At 47.8% G+C, this 24,255-nt stretch overlaps 2 protein-coding genes across 2 annotated transcripts in view; one reads left to right on the forward strand and one right to left on the reverse strand.

Annotated features, from left to right (window-relative positions):
• The first annotated feature begins 517 nt into the window (after positions 1–517).
• Positions 518–10,640, forward strand: PPIE (peptidylprolyl isomerase E). Its single transcript, XM_024202522.2, has 10 exons — positions 518–548; positions 3,057–3,155; positions 4,344–4,387; positions 5,108–5,134; positions 5,834–5,915; positions 6,550–6,650; positions 7,013–7,136; positions 7,708–7,893; positions 9,945–10,087; positions 10,186–10,640. The coding sequence occupies exons 1-10, from the start codon at positions 518–520 to the stop codon at positions 10,252–10,254; spliced, it is 906 nt and encodes a 301-aa protein (XP_024058290.1). The 3' UTR covers positions 10,255–10,640.
• Positions 10,641–17,912: 7,272 nt separating this feature from the next.
• Positions 17,913–24,255, reverse strand: part of LOC112108405 (bone morphogenetic protein 8A-like) — a 34,714-nt gene continuing 28,371 nt past the window's right edge. The window contains exons 4-7 of the mRNA XM_024202521.2: positions 22,336–22,530; positions 20,771–20,850; positions 20,240–20,350; positions 17,913–18,426 (exon numbers count right to left, since the gene is read on the reverse strand). Coding sequence (XP_024058289.1) covers positions 18,277–18,426; positions 20,240–20,350; positions 20,771–20,850; positions 22,336–22,530 — 536 coding nt within the window. The 3' untranslated portion in view covers positions 17,913–18,276. The remainder of the gene's footprint in view (positions 18,427–20,239; positions 20,351–20,770; positions 20,851–22,335; positions 22,531–24,255) is intronic.

The raw sequence follows: 24,255 nt of genomic DNA on the forward strand, positions 1-24,255 counted from the left end.
AACGGATGCCTTATTTCCACTCTGACTTTGTTTAGCTACAACGTCCAGCTATTGGATCTTATGTGTTGTACCTTCACTGCTAGACTAGGGTGACTAGATAGCAAATATGAAAAATGGGGACAGAGGGTGGGGGGTAATAGGAGCCTATATAAGAAAAAGTCCCAAATATCGGGACTGTCCCTATAAAATCAGGACAGGGTCTAGGGTCACCTATTAATCCCCCCCCACACACACACACAACTAGCTGCCCGGGCAGGCTTGTGAGCGAAACGACCAGCCTGGGGCAGCAGGGGCGCTCGCTGTTACAGGACGGGGGAGATTTCCAGCGTCTCGCACGGGCAAATCCCTGCCTCCGGAGCGGGGGGAAGGCCCGTGAAGGGCCCCGGCGGAGCAGCGCGGTGCGAGCCCAGCTGCTGCGGCGCCTCCGCCGCGTGTCTCGCCAGGGGCGGGCCGAGCCGGGCTGCAGGCGGGGCGCGGGGTGAGGTTCCGGGGCAAGGGGAGGGCTTGGGGCGGGAAGATGGCTTCCACCAAGCGGGTGCTGTATGTGGGTGAGTAGCGGCGGTGCAGCCGGAGGGGGGGTGGGGGGCTCTCACAGCTCCCCAGGGCTGGGGGCAAAGCGCCCCACGTGGGCCCCTTGCAATTAGCTGATCCCCCGGGGAGGCCTCCGAAGAGGCGCGGTGGCGAGAGCACCCCTGTCCCCTGCCTTGCCCTCCTCCGGGGCGGGCTGGCTCCTCTCTCCCGCGAGTGCCGGATTCCCCGGGGGCGCTCCGGTGCCTGGTCCCAGCCCTGAGCCGGTGCAGGGAGCGGATTAGAGGCGGGGGAGAATCACAAACCCCGCCCGAAGTCATGGGACTGGGTTACACTGGGGGGGGAGAGAAACTGGCGTTGAGCCTTTGATGATCTTTACATTTTCCTGCTTGTCACGGCAGGGCTAGAAACATACTGTGCATCATGCTTTTCATAGAATATTAGGGTTGGAAGGGACCTCAGGAGATCATCTAGTCCACCCCCCTGCTCAAAGCAGGATCAATCCCCAACTAAATCCCCAAATGGCCCCCTCAAGGATTGAACTCACAACCCTGGGTTTAGCAGGCCAACGCTCAAACCACTGAGCTATCCCTCCCCCCTTTTTAAAGAGCTCGTGTTCTCAGACTCCCTGGAATCCGAGAGCTGGGGCTTTAGGGATAACACAAAAGAGCAGGAGACTCAACAAAAAAAATGGCACGAGTGGGTCCCACTAAGCTTAAATGAAAACTAAATGGCACTTTAACATAGTCACCTTCCTTTCCCTGCACCTCCCAATGTGGACTTTAACTAGTGGGACGTGTACAGCTCTCATGCATGAACCGAATGGGATGAATGGATGAGTGCCCACTCCAGTCATAATGTTTAAACTCTGATGCCTAAACCCCTGTGGCCTGGTCTTCAGGGGGGTTCCTGAGAGCAGCTGCTCTTACTTAGGTGCCATAATAAAAGAGGCCTGATTTTCATAACTCCGGGCACCTGAGTTCAAACACTCTGGCCTGCCTGCTGGCTGTATGCCACGTGTGTTTCCTGCCCGAGTAGGTTCTGTTCACAGGTTGGGATGCGTATCCAGACAACTTGGCAGCACAGATGTTACTCAACCCCTTGCCCAACTTTTTAATATCTGCTTGCTGTCCCCCTCAACCAAGCTGCAGGGCTCATGTATTCTTGCCCTCCCCTGACCTCCAAATGAATTGCTAAATTAACGTTGTCCCTTGTGCTTAGCTGCATCGGCACTGATCCCTGGAACCTGTCTGCAGCAGGTGTGGAAGATTGAGACTTGGGGGTTCCACTCCACGTCCTTGTGTCTGATCTGCTAGTTTGTGCTAGGCAATGTGTGTTTGTGTAGCTGCTAGCTTGGGCAGGGCAGGGCAAGTACAGCTTGCAAAGGTCAGTAGGTCTGACCTGCCAGCATGTACAGGCAATCCGATGGTTCTGTTCCACTTCCTCGTATGTGACCTGTCAGCTTATGCAAAGGTTCCCCCTTTTACCCTGGAAATCTGCCTGCATTTCAGTTTCCAGCCAAGTCTCCATGTTACTACATTTGGATCTATTCCTGAGCTAGCAGGTGAGTTGTGCAGAGCTTGCAGTTCTCTCTCCCCTGTACAATTTCACACCAAGATGGTGGTGGTGTGGGTAAGGTCAGGTTTGTGATGCAGCATGGCTGATTAAAGTTTGGCTGATCAGACTGCGCCATGCGGTGCACAAAACTTTCCCTTTGCTCACTGTCTTTGGCTCAGTACATCTGGCAGGTTTGAGAAAGGCACATGAGCAAGGACAGGCAATCTGTTGCCATTGGGAGAGCTGAAGAATCTGGTCATGGGATTAGCAATTTTGGGGTTTTTTTGTGGGTGGGAGGGTTGTGTGAGTATTTGGTCCAAGCCAGATGTAGATTAGCAAGCAGAAAAGGAGCAGGAATTGGTTGTGAATTCAAGTGGTTCCTGCATTCTTCATTTCTTCAAAAGGGTTTTTAAAAAGTTAGGAGGTTGGAATGGGTTCCCCGCTTCTCCTTTTAGGGCAGGGCTGGCTCCAGGTACCAGCGGAGGAGGCACGTGCCTGGGGCGGCACATGCTAAGGGGCGGCACTCCGTCCATTCTTGGGACAGCACAGTCCAAGCGGCCTTTTTTATTATTATTATTTTATTTTTTACTTCGGCAGTTCGGGGAGTTTGGTTTTTTTTGTGCTTGGGGCAGCAAAAATGGTAGAGCCGGCCCTGTTTTAGGGTCCTTATTTGCTGATGGGGAGGGTGGTGTCTCTTATACAGAAGGGATTTTCTTTCTCTGAGGCTACTGGAGGGTTTTGAAAACAGTGTAGAAGCCACTGGAGAAACTTCAGATCTTTCCCCAAACTGTTGGCCGCAATCTTGCATCGACATAGCCACATTCTGCGCTAGCTGTAGTTTACAAGCTGTCTGTAATCAGCAGCCATCCTTTCCTCTGCACTGATGCCACATGGCGTCTATGTTTCTGCACTGGGAAGTCTTCGTGGGCAAACAGGCTGCGCAGGTAGAGAACACTCTATGTGACTTGCAGGTGGACTTGCGGAAGAGGTGGATGAGAGAGTTCTTCATGCTGCCTTTATTCCCTTTGGAGATATCACTGATATTCAGATACCTCTGGACTATGAAACTGGTGAGTCGGTTCCTGCTTTGGTCTGTCTTGTTTCTTGCTCTGTGTGGATCTCTGTGTCAGGAATCATGTCCAAGAATTCGAGAGAAGTGTCCAGTTGCCTTCTTCAGCTGCTCTGTCCTTGGGGTTTGCTGCTTCCCAAGAAACCATGGCTTGCAAGGCTCTCTTGAAGAGAGAACCCTGCATAATGGAAACTGTAGATGTTTGTGCTTCTGTAACATCAGAATCTGGGGGCAGCATTTTCCCAGTGCACCAGGCCATTGGGGTCCATAGTGCTCTGAATTTGCTGGATGTGTTGGGTAACATGCTGTCTTTGGAATGTGCAAAACTTTAGAGGCTTGAGTTTTCCAATTAACTCGACCAGTTTCCGAAGTTTCTTAGCGTCTTCTGAATCACACCAGTACAATTTAAAATCCCGACCCTCAGTAATCACCTACAAACCTGTGTCCTCTCCCTGCTTCTTAGCAAAGGTTCAATAGCAGTTGCAGTCAGATCTATTATGACTAAAAGTCCATTATCTGACAACATATTCTCCAGGGCATGTGCTAGGATTCTCTGACATATTTGCACGAACAATTAAAACTCAATTACAGTTTTCAAAATAGATTAACACTGTATTTTGCAATGTCTTTTCTTTAAATCATGTTTGTTCCTTTATTTCGTAAATAACAACTTTCAGTATTTAGCAAAGAGATTTTCCTGTCATTACACGCTACTGTGTGCCTTTTCTCTATCCTGGTTGTGAACTAAAACTCCAATCCTGCAGTGATTTCCACATGCACAGACTTGACTTTAGTGAGTCCCTGCATGGATCCAGGTCCCTTGGAGCTTATTTCAGGATGGAGGTGTAAATTTAGCTCCTCTTTCTGTACAACAAATAGTTTAAATGCATTACTTGAGAATTACCTAGATGGAGATTTAGCTTCGTTAACATCAGAGCCATAAAGAACAGTTTAAGGTTTCTGTACAACTTGAAGTAATTAAAAATGGGCCATTTCGTTGCCCCTGATGTTGCCAGTTCTTTGCACCAGCCACTAAAAACACAAGTGTGTTTGAAACAACGTCTGAATTCTCAAATGGAGAGGCAGTAGCAGACACGTTAATTTCCCTTAGCAGCAGGAGTGACTTGTTGCCAAATCTCTTGTTCTTTGGCTTTCCCGGCAGCTGTAACTGTTCATTATCTTTCCACAGAAAAGCACCGGGGATTTGCTTTCATTGAATTTGAGCTGGCAGAGGTGAGAAAGGAGCAAATTTTAATACTGAGTTTGAAATCTCTTCTTCCGCCACTATTTTTTCACCCAGTCCTGCTCCCACTGAAGTCACTGGTAGTTTTGCAGTTGACTTAAGTGGGAATAGGATTGCACCCTTTGTTACTGACTCCTTCAAGGTTAACAGTCATGGCTGCGTATGGTTCTCCCTCTGCTGGAATCACTGTCCCACTTCTGGGTCCAGTTTTGCCATCTCTGGTTTTTCTGCTTTCTTTGGATGATCCTGCAGAAACACCTCCATCTTGGAGACTCTTCGTGGTCCAAAATCGTGACCAGGGCTAACTCAGTCGGTGATGCCAGTGGTGGTTTTAGCTCAGTAGATACCACGTGCTGTCACCTGTTTGTGGCCCAATGACCCTATCGCAGGCTTCAAAAAATAAAAATCAGCCCAACACGGGACCCGAAGGGTGTGCAGTTTGGAGGCATTAGCTGATTGGATCGATGGGGAGAAAACCGTGACTACATCTGCCCCTGTGTCTGAAAACGCTTGTGAAGGTCCATGTGAGATGTGGCAAGAAGCTACAGGCTTTGCATTGAGGAGCAAGGTTAAACAGTTGCTCCCAGCCCCGGCTATGCATTGATATGAAATCCCAGCAGCCGTCTAGGCACCTAGTGTGGCTTTTTTACATGAATAGAGGAGTCACGGCTGAATTAGCGATAACTTATTTTCTTTTGCTCTTCCCTTAGGACGCTGCAGCAGCTATTGACAATATGGTATGGATTACATTCCTCTTTACTGAATGTTCCTGGGGGAAGCGTAGCCCTTTCTCTATCCCCTGCATCCCTAGTACGACGGGACATGACAGGATGTCTCAGCATTGTCTGGAGATTTCTGTTGTATCTAATGACCCCCATCCCCTTCACAGCTGATCATAGTTCCTAGGCCAAGGAAGGGAAACATGGATCTGATACCCTCTGGAGTGGGTGGGTTTTTTTTGGTAAATCGGTTCTGAACTCTCCCCATTGTAACTGCTGTCGGGAATGGACACAAGTCAGAGAAGGATCTCAAGTGCTTGTAGTAGTGGCTGCAGGCTCTTCGAGTGTAAAGGGAATTGCCAGCTAAAATGGGGGCAGTGGCTGCTTTGTCCTATGCCTGGTTTGCATACCACAGACAACAGTTAGGCCGCTGGTGTGCCAAGGCCACTGCCTCTCATGCTTGCCGATGATATCTCCTCGTTGCCTTGTGCTCCTCCCTGTCTCCCTCTTTTTCTCTTTGGGGCGGGGCTGTCTTTTTGTTCTGTGTTTGTCCATCACCTAGCCCAATGTGCTCCTGGTCCATTCAAATAATCAATACTCTCAGACAGGGAGCGGGAGGGGGAAGGAAGTTCTGTGTTTTTCTTGACTCCCTCGGAGCCTGGCAGGGCTTTGGAGAACGCAGGAATTTCTCACCTTTTTCTCTTCCGTTCTCCTTAGAACGAATCTGAGCTTTTTGGCAGGACGATTCGTGTCAACTTGGCCAAGCCAATGCGGATTAAGGAAGGCTCTTCCAGGCCGGGTGAGTCGGTGAATGAGAGGGGGGAGAACCGTAATGTCCTGCTGTCGGTACTGCCTGGCTGTGTTGCGGTTCCGTTTGCTTGCTGTATGTCTGCCTTCTCCATCGCTTTGCTGAGGGCCTGTGTCACTCATGTTACCTGTGCACAGTAGCCACGAGGGAAGCCTGGGTGGGTTGATCCTGCTGGTAATTTTTAGAGAGGTGACTAACGGGAGGTTTTACTAGGCTGCAGCTACTGACTCAGTGAACATCATTTTCTCATTCACCTGTGTAATGGGTCTGTAATTCTCTGAGCCATGGGCGCCGTGTCCTTAGAGTTCTCCTACCAGGGACTGAGTACTCCTGCTCCTTCAAAGCTGTCTAGAACACACTGTGTTTTAAAATATATGGAGATATACCTATCTCATAGAACTGGAAGGGACCCCGAAAGGTCATCGAGTCCAGTCCCCTGCCTTCACTAGCAGGACCAAGTACTGATTTTGCCCCAGATCCCTAAGTGGCTCCCTCAAGGATTGAGCTCACAACCCTGGGTTTAGCAGGCCAATGCTCAAACCACTGAGCTATCCCTCCCCGCAATGCTGCAGAACACATGGTTTGGTTTAGACCCTGTTCTGATCCCTTCTTCTCTCTGTCCTAGTCTGGTCGGATGATGACTGGTTGAAGAAGTTTTCAGGGAAGACGCTTGAGGAGAATGCAGAGGAAGAGGGAGCAGAGCCTTCCAAATCAGAGACGCAGGAGGTAAACAACAGGACTCTGGCCTTCTGTGTGGAGAAGGAAGGAATCAAGTGGTGGATTTGACTTGTTCCTCTTGGGTCGATCAAAAGGATGAGTTGAAAATGGTTACTCAAGCTAGCTTACCTCTAGCTAGATTAAAGCTAGTTTAGGTACGTCTACACGTGCTTCAATCACGCCTCCTGATTGCAGTGTTGAGATTCCCTGCATGAGGGGGAGCAGCCACGCCCAGCAGGTGGAAAGTCACAGCCTGCTGTCCCATCTGTGCTGGGTGTCTTAAGCGATGAGCCACTGAAGGCCGAGAGCTCAGGGCTGGAGGCCTCTGTAAGAAGAACCTATGGGAACGTCACTTTGTTTCTCTTCCCTAGGGTGAGCCGCCTGCTAAGAAGTCTAGAGCAAATCCTCAGGTGTACATGGACATCAAGATTGGAAACAAGCCCGCAGGCCGACTCCAGATTCTCCTGCGCTCGGACATTGTGCCCATGACAGCGGGTGAGAGAGAGTGTGCCACTTCTCTAAGGCACTTTCTAAGACGGGGTGGCCAACTTGAGCCTGAGAAGGAGCCAGAATTTACCAGTGTACATTGCCAAAGAGCCACAGTAATACGTCAGCAGCCCCCCATCAGCTCCCTCCCTCCCCCCCCCGTTCCCAGAGCCTCCCACCCACCAGCAGCCCAGCCAATCAGCGCCTCCCCAGATCAGCTGTTTCGTGGGGTGCAGGAGGCTCTGGGGGGAAGGAGGGGGAGCGAGGGCACGGCAGGCTCAGGGGAGGGGGCGGGAAGGGGTGGAGTGGGGGCAGGGCCTGTGGCAGAGCCAGGGGTTGAGCAGTGAGCACCCCCCCTGCACATTGGAAAGTTGGCGCCTGTAGCTCCAGCCCCGGAGTCGGTGCCTATACAAAGAGCCGCATATTAACTTCTGGAGAGCGGCATGTGGCTCCGGAGCCACAGGTTGGCCACCCCTGGTCTAAGATGAGCTTTTGCATATAGTCCCATTGCTGGCATTTTGAACTTTGATTTTGCTTTCTTTCCTCTCCTGTCCCGCGGGGCCCCTCCCCCCACACACAGAGAATTTCCGCTGCTTATGCACCCACGAAAAGAGCTTTGGCTTCAAGGGAAGCAGTTTCCACCGCGTCATCCCCCAGTTCATGTGTCAGGCTGGAGATTTCACCAACCACAATGGCACCGGAGGCAAATCCATCTACGGGAAGAAGTTTGATGATGAAAACTTTATTCTGAAGCACACGGGACCAGGTAAGGCCAGATCCTGTGGGCGCGGGAGCAGGCTGGCTTAGTGGGGCAGCGCGGGCAAAGGTTGCTGCGACTGCGTGGGGCAGATTGCTGGAACTTTTGGGGGGTAACTGAGTTCATTGTCGGTAAACGGGGCTGGATTCTCAGCCTATGCCTACACTGCGTCGATCTACAGTCACGTGTAGAGCATGTACGCTACTCGCTCCCTTCACACAGGTGTAAATAGCAGCATAGGTGGTGAGGCCACCAGCGTAGTAGAATAGAGACATGCCAGAACCTTGTGCTGTGTACCCTACACAGCTCTCTACATGCCCAAGACGTGCTTCCCATGGCTGCACGGATGGTATTTAGCGGGGTAGCGTCCCATTGACTGTCCTGTGCCAGAATCTTACGCCGCCGCATGTAGCTACATACCACGATGTGGACGCAGCCCGCTTTTCACTGCGGCATGTAGCTACGCATACCCTATGCGCCACTGCCAGTGGTTTGCCTTATAGAACATAGGCGCCGACTCCCAGGGAAAAAATAGTGGCTGCTTTGCACCCACTGGCAGCCAAGCTCCCCTCACCCCCTGCCCCACCTCTTCCTCCTCCCCTGAGCACGCCACGTCCCCGCTTCTCTACCTACCTCCCAGTGTTTCCCGTCAGGCCGCCGCCAAACAGCTATTTGGCAGCGTTAGCACGCTCCGGGAGGGTGGGGTGGAGCGGGAATGTGGCATGCTCGGGGGAGGAGGTGGGGCCGGGGCGGGGATTTGAGGAAGGAGTTGGAATATTGGCAGGGAGGGGGCGGAGTTGGGGCGTGGACTTTGGGGAAGTGGTTGGAATGGGGTGGTGAGGCAGGGGCATGGCCTCATGGAAGGGGTGGAGTGGGGGTGGGGGGGTCGAACACCTAGGGGAAAGAAGGGAAGTCGGTGCCTATGGTATAGATGTAGCCAGAGAGCGAAACTCTTGCATCAGCCACAGATTGGGTACAGCCCCTCTCTTCCCACCCCCCACCCTGCCATGTTGCACCACTTGACCCGGAAAGAGCGTCTCTAGGAGTGGGAGGGGATTTCATTGTCCGTGGCCAATTCAGCCCCTTTCTTCTTAGCTGAGCTTGTCAGCAAAGGGAGACCGTGCTAACCCCGTGGGTGAGGTTTGTCCACTGGGAAGTGACCTATGTCACCTACGTACGTCATGAAGCCACCAACGTATTTTACGCAGGCCACCAAGCAGCTGCCTAGTGGCCATCAGATGCTAGCAGCAGTTGGTCCCATCTGACCTAGGCTGGATTTGCACTAGCGACCCAGAAGTAAGAGTTTATGAGCAGGAGGTACAACGGGGTTGCTTGGGAGAGCAGAGGACTGGAGCTGATGACCCAAGAGGTCATTTCCAGTCCTGTGTTCCTAAGAGGCTGGATATTCGCCATTCAGCTTTCCCACTGTCCCTGAGCTTAGTCAATTTCACGCTTGTTGCGCTCCGTGTCTGATGCGCTAATATGATGCTGCAGGATGGGTTGTAAACACTGTAGGGAATGTTGATTTGGATGTTTTATTTCCATTCGGGGGGGGAGGGGGGAGTAATAGTCCATGGGACAGTTTCGATGGATCCTATGTTTTATAAAAATCTAAACTTGCAACCTAATTTGGCCTGACCGCGCTCCTTGTCATACGTATTGTGTTGTTCGCGCGGTGGGAGGGTACATGATGGTAGCGACCACTGTGTGGGGCAACGTGTAATGGGTTTATCATGAATGGGACTGATGAAGCCTGAGACAGGAGAAGAAAGGAAGCTGAGGGCAGCACTGTATTATGAACCTGAAAACGTACTAGCAAACGGTCTCTGTGGCTGTCCTGTGATGACGGGGCTGCTGAAGGAGTGTTTGTATTAGGCAGCCAATGTTCAGATATGGTGATGCGCTTAACAGTGAGCGTAGAGCAGATCTATGATAAATGGCGCACCGGTCACTCGTATTTGTCAGCTGTTTGGGGCAGGGACCATCCTGTACAGCCATGAGCACGGTCGGGTCCTGCTCCATGACTGGACCTCAGTACAATAATAATATTTTGTCCCCAGGGTTGTTATCAATGGCGAACTCTGGCCCAAACACCAACGGCTCCCAATTCTTCATCACTTGTGATAAAACGGACTGGCTGGACGGCAAGCATGTGGTCTTTGGAGAGGTGACGGAAGGGATGGAGGTGGTGCGGCAGATCGAGGTAGGAGTCCGGGGAGCAGACAACGGGATGTTTTCCCCAGTTGTTTCTTTGGTCTGACTTGGAGATTTGTCTTTACTTCTTGTTTCATTTTTCTTAAGGCTCAAGGCAGCAAAGATGGGAAACCCAAGGAGAAAGTGATCATTTCAGACTGTGGGGAGTATGTGTGAGCCCCTGTCTGTCAGGAGTCTGGATGGGGTGACCAGATGAGCAGTGAAGGCTGGAAGTTGTTCTGGATGGGGAAAAAAGAACTGGAGCCTGCCAAGGAGAAAAGTCACCTTGTTACTCCACAAGTCCCACTTGCCACATAGTTTCTTTAGAAACTACCATATTGGCTTGGGCTGGACAGTCTGGTCAGCAGACAGCATAGGCTCATCAGTGGGTGCTTTTCCACCCGGGGAGGGCACAGGAAGCTTCCTTTAAAAAAACGTGCAAATAGTTTGTCCAATCCGGAGTGGATCCTCTGTCCCTCCTCTGCGAGGCATCTCCAATCCTGCCGGTGTCTTCCGTAGAGAATTTTTACTTGTTTAAAATAAACCAGAGCTTTTATAAAATACCGAAAAGGTGCCCCTTATCTTGGAATTCTCACAGTGTTGTGTTGTTTAGCTCACAGATCGTGGTAACGTCTAGGGGTCAACAAAGTACAAACAGTCACCACCTGTTTCTTACAATCTAAGAAAGTTGCTGTCATGGGAAAGGCTTGAAGAAGCAGAAGTCTGCCTTGTGTTTTATGGAGTTACTTGCGGACCCTCTGCTGTTCAGCCAGCTGCTTTGGGTTTGTGTGTTTAACAGCCAGTGGGTGAGTGTGTTTAACAGCCTTTCTAGCCAACCTCAGACTTCACCTCCCCATGCCTTGGTTTCTCCTTCTGTAAAATGGGGATACTGAGCTGCATTGTAAAATGCTTTGAGATCTCTGGATGAAAAGAGCTAGGCAGTGTCATCAGTTAGTTAATCTAGTGCACAGCCCTAGCGAAGGACTGTCCTCTGCACTAAAATCCCTACCAGCATTTTGTCTAGCGTTACGCTCATGCACCCCGTTAGTGCTGATGTGGTGCAGGCGGATTGCAGTTACAAACAGCGGGACAGTTGACATTTACAGTGATGGTGAATGGGTTTTAGGTGTTGAAAGGCCCTTTGAAAAGCTTTCCCTGACACTGATGTTCGTGTTTACGCTCTGCGTCTGGGTTGGTTCGTTCCCGCCAGACGGCGCCAGAGCAGCTCTCGGGAAAGGCTCGCGCGTAAATGGCCCTGGGCTCTGTTTTTGTGAAAATTCTCGTCCTCTGAGAAACTGACACCCCTGATTGTGCTAAGTGAGGGAACATAACTGAGGTGTAAGTACTGGGGCCCATATGAAAGGTTACACCCAGAAAGGGACGCATCTCTGTAATTCCGGCAACAAGGTGTCTGTGTCTAAGCCCAAACGTCCTAAATGTGCAGGATCCTGTTCTAGGCGATGTCCAAGCGTTTGCTCAAATAGCACGTAGCTGTTCATTTATGTCACGGGTCGTTATTAGCGACTACCATTTGCATGACAGAAGAAAGGAACTTTAGTCTCACCTTTGGTTCGGTGCGGAAATAATAGACACAAGAAGTCTAAGAGCGCACAAAGCGAAGCTAACGTCCTTAGCAGGACTAACATTTTCTGTAACCACCACTCTGTAATTCTTCATTTTTTAAATGTAAACATGAAATGAAAAAGAGCCCGTCAGGTTTGTGTGAGTTGGAGATCACTTAGAATCTCTAAGGAGAGCTGAGTTAAATACGGTTTGGAATGGCAACGATATTGAATGAGAAGGTCTCTGTGTCTGAAAAAGGAGCGCCCGTTCACACTGGCAGGGGATGAATATGGGCAGAGCAGTAACTGTGGCTTTGTCTCCAGTTATGGCCTAGCTTGTTTTGCCTTTAAATTCTAGATAGTTGCTTTGGTACTGTACTACTAAATACATGTGGCACTGTCACTTACAAAACTGTCCTTAAGGAGACTGCTCTGCTCCAGCTTCTCAAATGTGTTTTTTTTTTAATATTTGTTTGCAGTGTGGTTGTAGCTGTGTGGGTCCCAGCCCAGGACTCTGTGTAGCTCAGAAGTTTGCACCTTCCATCAACAGAAGGAGGTCCAATAAAACATATTCCCTCGTCCACCATATGTTTTATAGAGACAAGGCGGGTCTGGTAGTATCTTCTATTGGACCTGTTATGCATTCATTTCGCATTTAAAATTTGCATTAATTTCTTGATTTACATATTTTAAAATGTACAGAAATGTTGATATTCGACACCATACCTGGTGTGGGTTTTTACAAATATACGGGTAGAACTCCTCCCTCCTCTCTTCATTTGCTGTGATCCTTCGGATAAAAAGTAGCTGTTAGGCAAAAGAATCTATTCTAAAAGTCAGGGTGTCTTTAGTATTGAGTGGCTGGTAGGTTAAGCTAAAACCAATAATACATAGCTCTTTTAATTGGTAGATGTCAAAGCATTTTACAAAGACAGGGTTAGTATCATTATTCCTGTTTTACAGATGGAGAAACTGAGGCACAGAGAAGGGAAGTGACTTGTCTGAGGTCACCCAGCTGGCCAGTGGTAGAACTGGAAGTAGAACCAGGTCTCCTGATCCATCCACTAGGAACACAACCTCGCATTCTGATGAGCAGTAACCCCAAACATTCGTAGTTACAGGCTATCCGCTTTGAAAAGTTTAGGACTGAAAGACATTGTTGGTGATCATTCAGTGAACCTTTATTTCACGTCCTTCAAGGACCGCAGTCAGGGGGTTCCAGATGAAATGCGTTTAAGGGCTTCCTCCTTATTCCGTCCATCTCACACTTCAAATTAATATGCAACTGCGGAGGCCCAGCAAACAAGCTGCAATGAACGTGACATGGAATATAGAAAAGAGGGGAAAGGAAAACAGGAAGTACTAGCTGTGACTATTGCAGATCAAAACTGTAACTGTTGAAATATTTTTTGCATTAATATTAGCTGCCATAGCATAAACTTACGGTTGCCTAATTAGGCTTAAGTGTTTTGATCAGAAAAAAAAATCACTTCTGCGTTTTCCATATTTATACTCCCATTATCTCAATTTTTTTTCATTTGGGGTCTGATCCTGGATTCATTGAAACCAGTGCCACTGTTCACATTGACTTGACTAGATGCAGGATTAGCCTATTACTTTTCTGTTTCATCAGGTATGGGAGTTTGGGATCATAAGTGATTGCAGCCCAAGTTAAGTACATGTGTCACTTTACATGCACAAGTAGACCTGTTGAAGTCAGTGGCACTAATCCCACGAGAAGTTACGTATGCAGTTAAGTGTTAGCAGGACTGGGAGCTTAGATGGCAGTTGTGTAGTGGCTGCATGCAGAAAAGAACACAGGTTGTTCTTTATTATTGCATTTGAAAAATCTAATTAATAGTTTTACTGAAAGTCTAAAACCAGGTTGCTGGGGAGTTGATGAAGGCAGGTATAATACAGCTATTCACTCAGAAGGAAAACGCCTCTTCATAAGCCATGCATGCAGTTTGCTTATTCATTTGCAAATTCAGAAGGCTAGTAAGCATCAGGCACCTTCGTTCACCATTGTTCCTTTCCCGTCTCTATCGAAGGTTGATCCCGCTTGCTTTTTCCTAGAGCTGCTTTTGCAATTCAAGTATGTGCTAGCTACAAGAGTTTGCAGATGTTTAATTCTCAGTTATTTTAGGAAATTGGGTTGGAGTGGAGGGGAAGCCACAGCTGGTCTTGGCTGTGGACTTTCCAAGTTTCATGCTTGGAAAGTGAGCTTGGTCTGTCGACGGCTGGGTCACGTCCTCTGGAATGCATTTGTGATGTCTCATGCTATTTTTCCATGCAAGTCTCCTCTGTCTTGGGACTGGCTTTTCAGATCATCAGACAGCTGTGAGATTTCTCTACAGGTGACGTCTCTTTGAGCTGCTGGGAAGGTCACTGAACAGTCCTTGGTTTATTAGTCTCTCAAGGCTCGTCTACAGAAGGAAACTGACTAGTTATTCCAGAAAAGCTATGCTAGTCTGCTATAGTTCCACATGTGGAAGTTATACAGAAGAGTTATTCCAAAATGGCTCTGCCGGTCACTTTCAGCTGTGTGGATTAAGGCCAGAAGGGCCGCTTGGATCAAGCTGGTGTGACAACCTGCCGCTCCATGGGCCTTAAATTTCATCCAGTAACATGTTTGGCTAATGTTGCTAGTACCTACAGCATCCTGGAAAGTTAATCAGTCAGACAGGGGCTGCTTTCCAAAATACAAAACCCTTTACTGTCTCCTAGCTGAGCTGTTGTCACACTGGGCTCATGTCATGGCCCTATGCTGACAGGATCAGGCAGAACAGACAACCCATCTCAGTAGAGAAGACAGACTGTTCCTTACACTATTCTGGAACCTGAAGGGAGGGGGAGACTATTAGACTAACTGCCAACAGAGGAATGATTGCAGCAGTTTTACATTAAAACTTTACCCTCCTCCCCTCAGTGTGCAAAAAAGGGAGTTCTTGAAAAGCTGCACGAGGGGTGAGAGTTTGCACAGCTTCCCCTTTCTGACTTCACTAAATCACAGTACACGATCAGGGGGTTAAAATAATGTTTGTTTTTTTAATCTTTTCATTTAGAATCGAGCATGATCACAAATAATTTTTCATATGAACACAATACTTTCCCTCCCCCACCCTATAAATATGACAGTTCTAAGCCTACGTTGGTAACTGGTTTTTCAAAGGAAAGACGATGCAGTACTAAAAGCACCTAACCGTTCCTCAATTGATGATTTCTTACCTCAATTCTGTTTACGTACAATAATGACTCACCATTTTGTTTTAAAGCAGTTGTACGTAATCATGTTTTGTTCACTGCCCCAATCACTAGGTGATCCCTTAACCATAGTTAATTGGGTTGTTTGAGAAAAATAGGCATTTACAAAGCTTCATACTCGAATTTTGTGGAACATAAGAATAAAGTTTTAGGATACTATGCGTTGTCTGACTGGATCGGACCCTGAGGCCAGCTAATCCAGTACCTGTCTGCAACAGGAGCCAGTACTGAGTGCTGCAGGTTAAGATGAAAGATAATTTTGGGAGAGTAAACAGGAGAATAATTCGTTCCCCAACTGAGGGCTCAACCTCTTCTCTACTACTGTGCTCAAGCCCTGAAACAGGATTGTTGGTTACAATTTACTTATGTTTATAGCAGGACCCTGTAGCAAGGGTGTTTTCCTGCACAGGGAGAGGTGCGCTGCTGTTCTTCGGGTCAAATCATGCAGCCTGTGGCTATACAAGCAGGAGCATTAGAAGAGGCCCAGAGAATTCAGCATCTTTCAGAGTTCAGCAGATAGCCTGGTGAGAGGTGAGTTAGAGCAGCTGCCGGCTCACAGAGGGAAGCCTGTGGGCCAAATCGCATTGGGGCTGCATGGAAGCATCCATGGGCAATCCCAGCAGAAGTTATTACTGCTTGAATTAGCAGTAACGTCCAGTTCTGGTTCTGAGGGGAAAGCTGGGGCAGCCGTAGGGAATATGGATGCACCAAGCACCTAGTCTGTCGCATCACCCCCAGCTACCTCAAACCATCGTCTGCGCGGGTGTGGAGCCCTGAGTCCATCGACCCCTCGTAGCAGAACAAGCAGGGGCTTGAGGCCCTAGAGGCAGAGCAGCAGCGCTGACAATCCCCATCGTGCTCTCCCCTTTCCCAAGAGAGTGCTCGGGTCGGCTCCGCCACGAGATGGGGGAAGCTGAGAATTGGTTTGGTGTGTGTGGTTTTTTTTTAAACCCACCCCAAACCAGTCTGCTTATTTTTTGTGTCATTTGACCCTCCAGGACTCTGTAGTGTCCAAGTTCCACCAGCAGAGGGCACTAAGTCCCCATCTGTTCCACACCTATCCACTGCACCTCATGTAAAATATAAAACCATCACCAGAACATCTTAATGGAAACGTCAACCCACTACTCTGTAGTTTAATGGGATCTCCATTCTCTGCCATTGGTAAACGTAATAAGCTATCCCTTCAGATCTGGCAGAGTTAAGAAAGAAATAGCAAGTTCAAGGAGAAAAAAAATGCAGAAACCACTGAGTGTTCAGGTAGCAAACGTTTAGATTATAAAAATTATTGACCTAGTAGCCACATAAGCATCAACACTTTGACTGGAGTGGCTAATGCTGAACGCACTTCATAAAGGCATCCCCCTGGCTGTGCAAAGATTGATGATGCAGGGGGGCACCTGGCCAAGCCCGGCCCCTAACTCTAGGCACTTTTGAACAAAAGTTGAGATCCTCCCATGATTCTGGGAGCTGGCGCTTTAAGGAACATCCCAGCTAGCGTGAGACTTGCAATAAAAAGCAGGACAATTAAACGTCAGGGGGGATTGTGGGTGCTCAGCATTTGTTAGGCCCTTTGACAGATACACTGAAGAATTCTTCTCTGAACTGCTGAGGAAGGTGAATAAAAGACACCATCTCTGGGGTGTGTGTGCTGCAGCAAGCGAACTACGTCTGCTAAACTAGCAGTTCGACCTTGGAGTGAGCTGTGACACGCTCAGTACCGTTTCCAGACCCGAGGAAGAGCTCTGTGTAGCTTGAAAGCTTGTCTCTGTCACCCACAGACCGTGGGCCAATAAATGATATTACTGCCCTCCCCTCCAAGGCTCTGAAATAAGATTGGCACATTCAATTTGCATAAAAAGGAGAGCTAGCAAGCAAAGAATGCTTTTCCTGCTCCACACCTCTGCTTTCCCAGGTACGGGGGAAGCAGATTTCTAGGGGGAACATTTTAGCTCAGTATGCAATTCCTGGGGTGGGAGTCAGTCCCTTCTAAGAGGCTGGCCAGTAAAGGTGGGATTATAGCACAGCTAGGCATACCCAGGGGAGCTTTAATCAGCCTAGCACAGGTAACAATAGCAGTGAAGGCACAGAATTTGTCACGCCCCGTGCTCCATTACCACCCTTACTTCTGTGCTGCTGCTGACGGCGGCACTGCCTTCAGAGCTGGGTGGCCAGAGAGCAGTGACTTCTGGCTGGGGTGTTCACGTGGTTTGCAGAGCAGGAGGACTGGGTTTTTTTTTTTTAAATCCAGCACCTGCCCCACAATACCCAATCTATTTTTATCCTGTTCCTGCTATTATGGCAGTGGGTCCTGTGGGACCCCAGTTTCTTGGCCCTCCCCAGAGAACCTCTTGTGGCCCCCCCCAGTTTGCACACCATTGGTTTAAGCAGTACAATGCCCCCTAGTGAGGATGCAGGTATAGCTGTTCCTATGCAGGAAGGGGAATGATATTCCCTAATTCCTATGTAGCACTTTTCATCTGTAGATCTCAAAGCACTTTACAAAAAAAAAGGGAGCATCATTATCCCCATTTTTACAAATGGGGAAACTAAGGCACAGCAGCAGATCTAAGAACTAGAACGCGGGCTCCATAGGATAAGGCAACATTAAAGGGATCCTTTCCTTACATCTTTCTTCTTTTGCCCCCGACACCCTCGTTTATGCGTCACTTCAAATGAATTAGCCCATAGACAACAAAATGACCTGAAGATGTCACACAAAAACGGATTCCCCCCCCCCCCCCCCCAAAAAACAAAGGTACAATTTTAGCAGACCCCTGGGGCTTTCGCTGAGAAGTAGTGTCCATGCTGCTGCGTCGTGACATTTACTAAAAACAAACATGAAGTGTTTACTTTCCAAACTTGGGGTTTATTTTATAACCGTGGCCTACCTCGACATTTTTTTCCAATTGGATGAATTTTCGAACTTTAAATGGGAGGGGAGGGTTGGTTAGCCAGCTATTTAATTGGCTGACCGTTTTTTCATTTAGAGAACTATAAGTGCTTGTTAAAACCATAATACTTGGACATAAGTAAGTAGCTACTGATAGATTTAGAAGCAACTCAAGTCCTGCCTTCCTTGGCCTAGTCACTTGTGCAGTCTAAACTTTATCCGATAATAATGAATAATCCAGGAGCCAGCTAGCCACAGTTCTATAACAAAACCCAATAGCCAGAAACACAATGCGACTTAAGCAGCCCCCGATTTGCTGTCTCTAGTCTCATGAAGTATAGTAGGAGAATAAAAGTTTTGTCTTATCTACAACTAGGCGTTTGACTCTTACAGACTTCGGCACCATAGATGGGAGTCAGACCTGTTAAAATAGTTCTTTTTCCTCGCCAAGAAACCAGCGATCGCATTTCCTCAGGGGCTTCAGTGGCAGCCGCATGATTTCACCACCATGTTGCGGTGTTTTTTGAGGATCACGTTGTTGTTGCTGTCATAATAGAGGACAGAGGTTGCGCTGAGCTTGGTGGGAGCACAACAGGCCTTGGGAACAGCCTCGGGCTTCATCAGATGGACCTGTGGAGGCAAACAAGCTAGTGTGAGAATTTTCATTTGTGACGAGTGGCTGCTCCTTGCAGGTTCCAGGCAGGATAAGGAACTTGTAGCAGGGAGTAACGAGCTATCTCAAGGTAAACATGTGGTTTTTCGATTTAGTGAAAAGAAAACGCTTCAAAGAGAGCAGCTCTTACCTGTAAAAAGGCTCTGATTGAATGGGTAGATTATTTTCAGCTTTCATCCAAATATTTATTCTAAACTTTTGGCAGCTCTCGCTGCAGTTTATATTGGACTCATTCTCATGGCTCCACTCCTGCAGGGCAACTCATCAGTTAAACTGAGATTTCTGTGCAGCGCCCTTGTCACGAAATATACTAACCTCAGTTAGAAAATACGCAGGTAAGAGAATGCGGCTTTAAAACTTTGTGTTTTTGTTACCCAGGAATAAAATATTTTGTTTAGATCAACTTCTAGGAGCAAGTGGAAGGTAGCCCCCCCCACCCCCCGTGGGTCTTCGGTGTCCAAACTGAAAATTAATGTTGTGCAAAAAGTACTAAGTACACAACCTTGTCTCCCTTCTGAAAATGACACTGCCTTGACTCATTCTCCGGGTGACAAGGAATTCTTCCAGTAACTCCCCATCTAATGTAAGGCTAGTAGCTTGTAAGTCATTACCCACAGACATGCACCCCTCCCTCACTACGGACCTGCCAAATACATGCAATTCATTTATTTCAGGCCAATTCAGAATCTCCGTTTACAGAAGCTGGCGCTTTGCTGTCACGCTGCACTACTTCAGGACAGAAAACTGATAAAATGAGAGTCAATGCAACTCTAAGATTGAGAAATCAATCACTCGCTAGTCAGGAAATCCCAGAAGTTAAAGCATGTCCTGCCACGTGTAGTGTGCTTGGGAAAATGTTGCATTAGAAAACCTTTCTGCTGGGAATTTCCTGCCTAGTGAGTGCTTTGGTTTCAGAATTATAATGGTGCATTAAATGTCTCAAGATTTTTTTGTTAAGTGCCCATGGTGCCTCCTAATCTTGGGAAAGATGTGTACTCTCATATGTGCACATGGGCAAGAGGGTTCTCTCTTATTGGGCATATGCATCAAGCAGCATTTTCAAGGTGTCCTAAAGGCAGAGACAGCAAATCAAACTGTTTTCAGTCTGGCAAAGGCAACACACCTTCCTGAAAACTCGTTCCAGGTTTTCAAATATTAACCGTATTCTAGTTAACTGTGAGGTTGGGGAGGAATTAGTCAGAATAGGCAATAGTCATTTTCACCACAGTTGGAAACTTTTAACCCTGAGAGATGATTTGTCTGAAAAATCGAGTGAAAAATGGAATCGTACCAGAAAGCATTTTGCAATGTGATAGCTGTTGCAAGTCTGCAAAGCGTGCCATGTGAAACAAAGCTGGCCAATTCATTATTTCCTGTTGATTCCTTGATCTGCCCATGTAGGCAAATCCCGACTAGATTAAAATCACTGCGTCACTCCAACCCCGTTAATAACACAGTTTTTTTTTTAGAAGGATCTGAACTAGACTTCTGAATCCAAATGCCCTCCAACTTGTAGAAGGCCCAGATCCAGATCTGAATTGCGGGGACTGTCTATTTAAAACAAACAAACAAATATAACATCTCACTTGGGGGTCATGAAAAGATTCTTCTGTGTCTATCAGGCCAGCCCTTGGACTGCACTTTTATCCCTCCACTGTGACCTGATTTATACACCAAGTTTCTGACAGCTACTCCAAATGTTAATGATCCTGTGCAGTCCCTGGGCCCCTGCAAGCTATTAATGCACATACACATTAATAAACTACTGACTAGTGACTGCAGGATGGCGTGATTGGTTGCATTCATGCAGGAATCCAGAGGAAAGGCACATTCTCCTTCGCAGTAAAAAGCAGAATATCCTTGTGGTGCAATCACCCAATCCTGCAAAGAGAAAGATTTTTCGATAGTTAAGCAGCAGGACTACACACATTCATTCAGTTCTCCGACATACGCAGGAACAATCAGGCTACTCATAGTGGGGCGAGGGGAAATGTCAACAGTTAGGGTTTATTTTGATTTTTATATTGACTGGAGAGTTCCTCATTCAGGGTCATTGATGGATTTCAGGTTGTATCAGTTCATGTTTTTCTTAGTAACGCCAATGATGTTGTTAAAGCAAGTTCCTGTGAAATCTCCCAGGTAAGATCAAAGTGAGGCAGAGTTCACGTACTCTAAATTGGCTTGTGTTCGTGAAGGAGTGGAGGTGAGCCCCAAGGGTGGGCTACATTCCCATTTTTCCCATTTCATTTTCCTGGGTATGAATTTACTGCTAAAGAAACAAGGGGCGGGGGGTGGAATTACCAGCCATCCGAGGTCTTGAAAGCTGACATAGAGTTCATGCCTCCTGCAAACCTGTCTGCCTTCAGAGACATGAATGTCATCTAGAAAAAAAAGAAGCGGGGGGAGGGGAGAGATGAGAAAATACATGTCACTCAAAATAGCAAACATAAAAATCTCACCGGTATTTGCTAGCACCAGTATAAGGACGGCTGTTCCAAAAGAACAACAGAGTGACATTTAAAGCCCCTCAGCTTAGCCATATCCTTTGTCTTTGACATAGCAGGTGACAGGAGCTGTTTCTGCAACACCCTGACCCATTGGGACCTCTGATTCCAAATCTTAGATACTGATGCTACGTCCAGGCTCACCCGGACCCAGATTCCTCTCAATCTGGATTTAATCATTCAGCTGGAGGATTACTAGAGAAAGCACTGACGGATTCCTCGGATCCCTGCTGCAGCCAGGAGCTCCTCGTTGGGACACTGGTTCTGATTCCAGGAGCACCTGCCCAGCTTGCTGGATTCACCAGCTCCGTGGCAACAGCCAGCAGCGTGGAACCTTCATGCTTCAAAATCCCCTGGGATCTCGGAACGTCTTTTGGCAACTCTAGCTACGCCTGACAATGAAGCCCCACTGGCCTCGAAGCCCCTCTGCTTAGCGAGAAGGCTTAAGAGTTTCTTCAGTTTTTAGACTCGTTCCACTTCTCACAGACGGTAGTGCGTGCGTGGGGGATCTCTTGAAATAATCTGAGCTCACTACCTAGCTGAGTTCCTAGCTTGCCCCCCTCCCCCACTCACATCTCCACCCTACATTTCTGCATTTTTCAAACCTACATGCTTGCCCAGAAAGCCTGGAGAAGCTACAACCCCTAGGAACATTGGCTCCCTTGAAGAATGGGGCCAGAAAACATTATCCCAGACTCTTTGGGTCACCAAAAAAAGTGAAGGCTTCAGATTGGTTCTAGATGTATCACTCTTAGATCAAGGAACAGCGATTCAGCATGGAAAAAATCTAACCTTAATCATTCAGGAATGGGCCCCAAATGACTCCCTAACCCCAGAGAGACTTTGAAAGAAGCATATCTTCATGTTCCTAACCATCATCTCTACTGATGCTTGGCCACGCGTCAAAAACATCTCAGGTTCATTGGGATGCCTTTCAGGCTCTCCTCCACTCTAAGGATGGTTTTGAAGCTGATGCTAATATTAATAGCATACTTAAAGGATTCAGTATTCAGATATACCACTACCTAGAAAGTCTAATAAAGTCCTTTCCTTCAGGAAGCCATTGCGGACAGTACAATTTCTCTGTTGTTTGGCTTCATAATCCACTTAACGGTTCCTATTCTAAAAAAAAAAAAAAAAGCTCTCTCAAAACCTCGTTCATCTGGAACTCACTTGAGGACACATCAGAGCCATGTGTTTCAAGCAGAAGAGAAATTCCTGAAGGAGGGAGGGGCTAACAAAATATACCATGGTTAGCGCAGCAGAGGAAAATGGTATTTTAGATAAAGATCATTTTCTTGACTGTAAATACAGCCTTTGTGCTACCTCTAGCTAGCTGGGTCTCTAACCCAAAGCTCTTACCAAAAATCCCTGGAAGCTTGTTTGGATGCGGTAAGTCGTTCGTTTTCTTGGGCTGCCTCTTCTTTAGCTGCTTGACGGCTCGAGTAACTCGGACCGGATTTTGGCTTGCCCGGAAAAAAGTGACCATGAAAGGTTGCTTGGAGCGTGGCCCGCGCCGACCCAGCAGTCCTGCTGAGCCCGGATCGATGCTCTGCCCTACGATGGGCCGAAAACACAAGTTTGTTCCACCACATATGCAAGTTAGGCTGTAAAACTAAGCTCTTTAGTCAAAGGAGGAGAAAAATAAGGCAGATGAACATTTAAATAAAAAAAAAAAAAATCTATAAAAACAAACCCCAATAAAGTCCCAGGATTTTTCTAGTGTAACATCTCCTGTCACCTTCACCAGTCACTGCATTCTATTATTTCCACTCAGCCAGCCACCTTCCCTCCGTGTGTTCATAATCCAGATTTCGGCATCAAGAGACAAGAGTACCCAGGCTGCCAGGTGCTCCACTGGTGCTCCAACTCTAGCTCTGGCTCTACCATAGACTGGAAGTGCGACCTGCCTCCATACAACACGTTAAAGAGACATTACCCGTCATTGTCCAATCAGAGGACACGCTTTGTGAGCTAAATCGCTCTGCTCGGAAGACCAGACAAACGAGAGTAATAATTCGAATCCAGGATCAAAAGAGAGAAGCAATAATTGTGGGGAGGGTGAAACGGGGTAGAAAAGACAAGGAAATGAGAGATCCAAAGGAAATCCAAACAGCTGCAAGTTCCTCGAATTATTTCAAGTTTTTCAGTCTTTTCTAAGGAAGATAACACTCTCCTCCGAGCTCCTCAAAGTTTCCCTGGTCCAGAATTTCACCATTACAGTTTTGGATGCTCTCCATAGGGCAAGTGAAGCAAAATGGCAGCGCTACATTCAGGGCTAGGACTCCCTCCCACTTTGCATTCATAGAGCCTGGGAGCAGAACAGGTGCTGGCTTCTAAACACGAACATAGGTCAGAGGCGAAGTCTCAGTGGCTCCTAAGTCACTTTTGAAAAATGGGAGTTAGGCTCCTAACTCACTTAGGCACTTCTGGAAAAAATCTCACACCAGGACACGAGACCCCCTGCAAAGGAGGATGGTCTCACGTGTCGGGATCCAGCTTTGGACAAGATGGCACAAGAGAGGTTTCCAAAGGGTTATTGACTTCATTGCAACGTGATGGAATTTAAGCAGGTGCTTTGTTGAATGAGACGAACAGCCAAAGCATCAGCAGTCTGAGGAAGACCTGGGGAGAAGCATTTTCCTCCCTAAACTTCTGATCAGTTGTGCAATGGAAAAACCTTGAAAATCCTCTTGCCATTAAATCCAAATTGGCCCAACCATTGGTCACCAACCTCAAAGGATGGGGAACCTATCCGAGTCCTCATTCAGGAGGACTCATCTGGGCTTCTGTCAATGCAATGAAAATAAAATCAGGTACTGAGAGCAATTCAGCTAGCACCGTTACCGCTATACCTCTACCGCTAACCAACTTAACGGACCAGCTCATGAGTGACTGGCAATGTGATCACAGTCTCCGACGGCAACTGGCGGTACAAAGGGAATCCTCTATGTTTTAAAAGGTCATGTTCTTGGTTGGCAGGCAGAGACTTTCCTTAAACTAAGAGCTATGCATATAAAATAACCCAGGAGCACACAGGCTGAGCAGAAGGGCCATCTGCAAAGGGGAAAGGTAATTTACACAGTTCAGTATTGCGGTGATCAATCTTTACTGTCAGGCCATCCTCAGAACAGCACAGCTCCAAACCAACTCGTCGCAGGAAAAGGACCACACAGTACGAGCAGTCGCTGCAGTCTCTCAGCTGGTTGAATCCCTAGACCCAGATCCTCAAAGGCACCTAGCTCCTATTGATTTGAATGCTGAATATCTCTGAGGATCTGG

Source organism: Terrapene carolina, unplaced genomic scaffold (genome assembly GCF_002925995.2).
Source record: "Terrapene carolina triunguis isolate 2854851 unplaced genomic scaffold, T_m_triunguis-2.0 Scaffold236, whole genome shotgun sequence".
In the NCBI taxonomy this organism is placed as follows: domain Eukaryota; kingdom Metazoa; phylum Chordata; order Testudines; family Emydidae; genus Terrapene; species Terrapene triunguis.

What these genes read in the sequence shown, in the direction of transcription:
- PPIE (XM_024202522.2), top strand. Translation starts at nt 518, where the DNA reads ATGGCTTCCACCAAGCGGGTGCTGTATGTGG. An exon ending in ACCTCTGGACTATGAAACTG is followed by an intron (nt 3,156 to 4,343) that starts GTGAGTCGGTTC and finishes ATCTTTCCACAG; the next exon opens with AAAAGCACCGGGGATTTGCT. An exon ending in CATTGTGCCCATGACAGCGG is followed by an intron (nt 7,137 to 7,707) that starts GTGAGAGAGAGT and finishes CCCCACACACAG; the next exon opens with AGAATTTCCGCTGCTTATGC.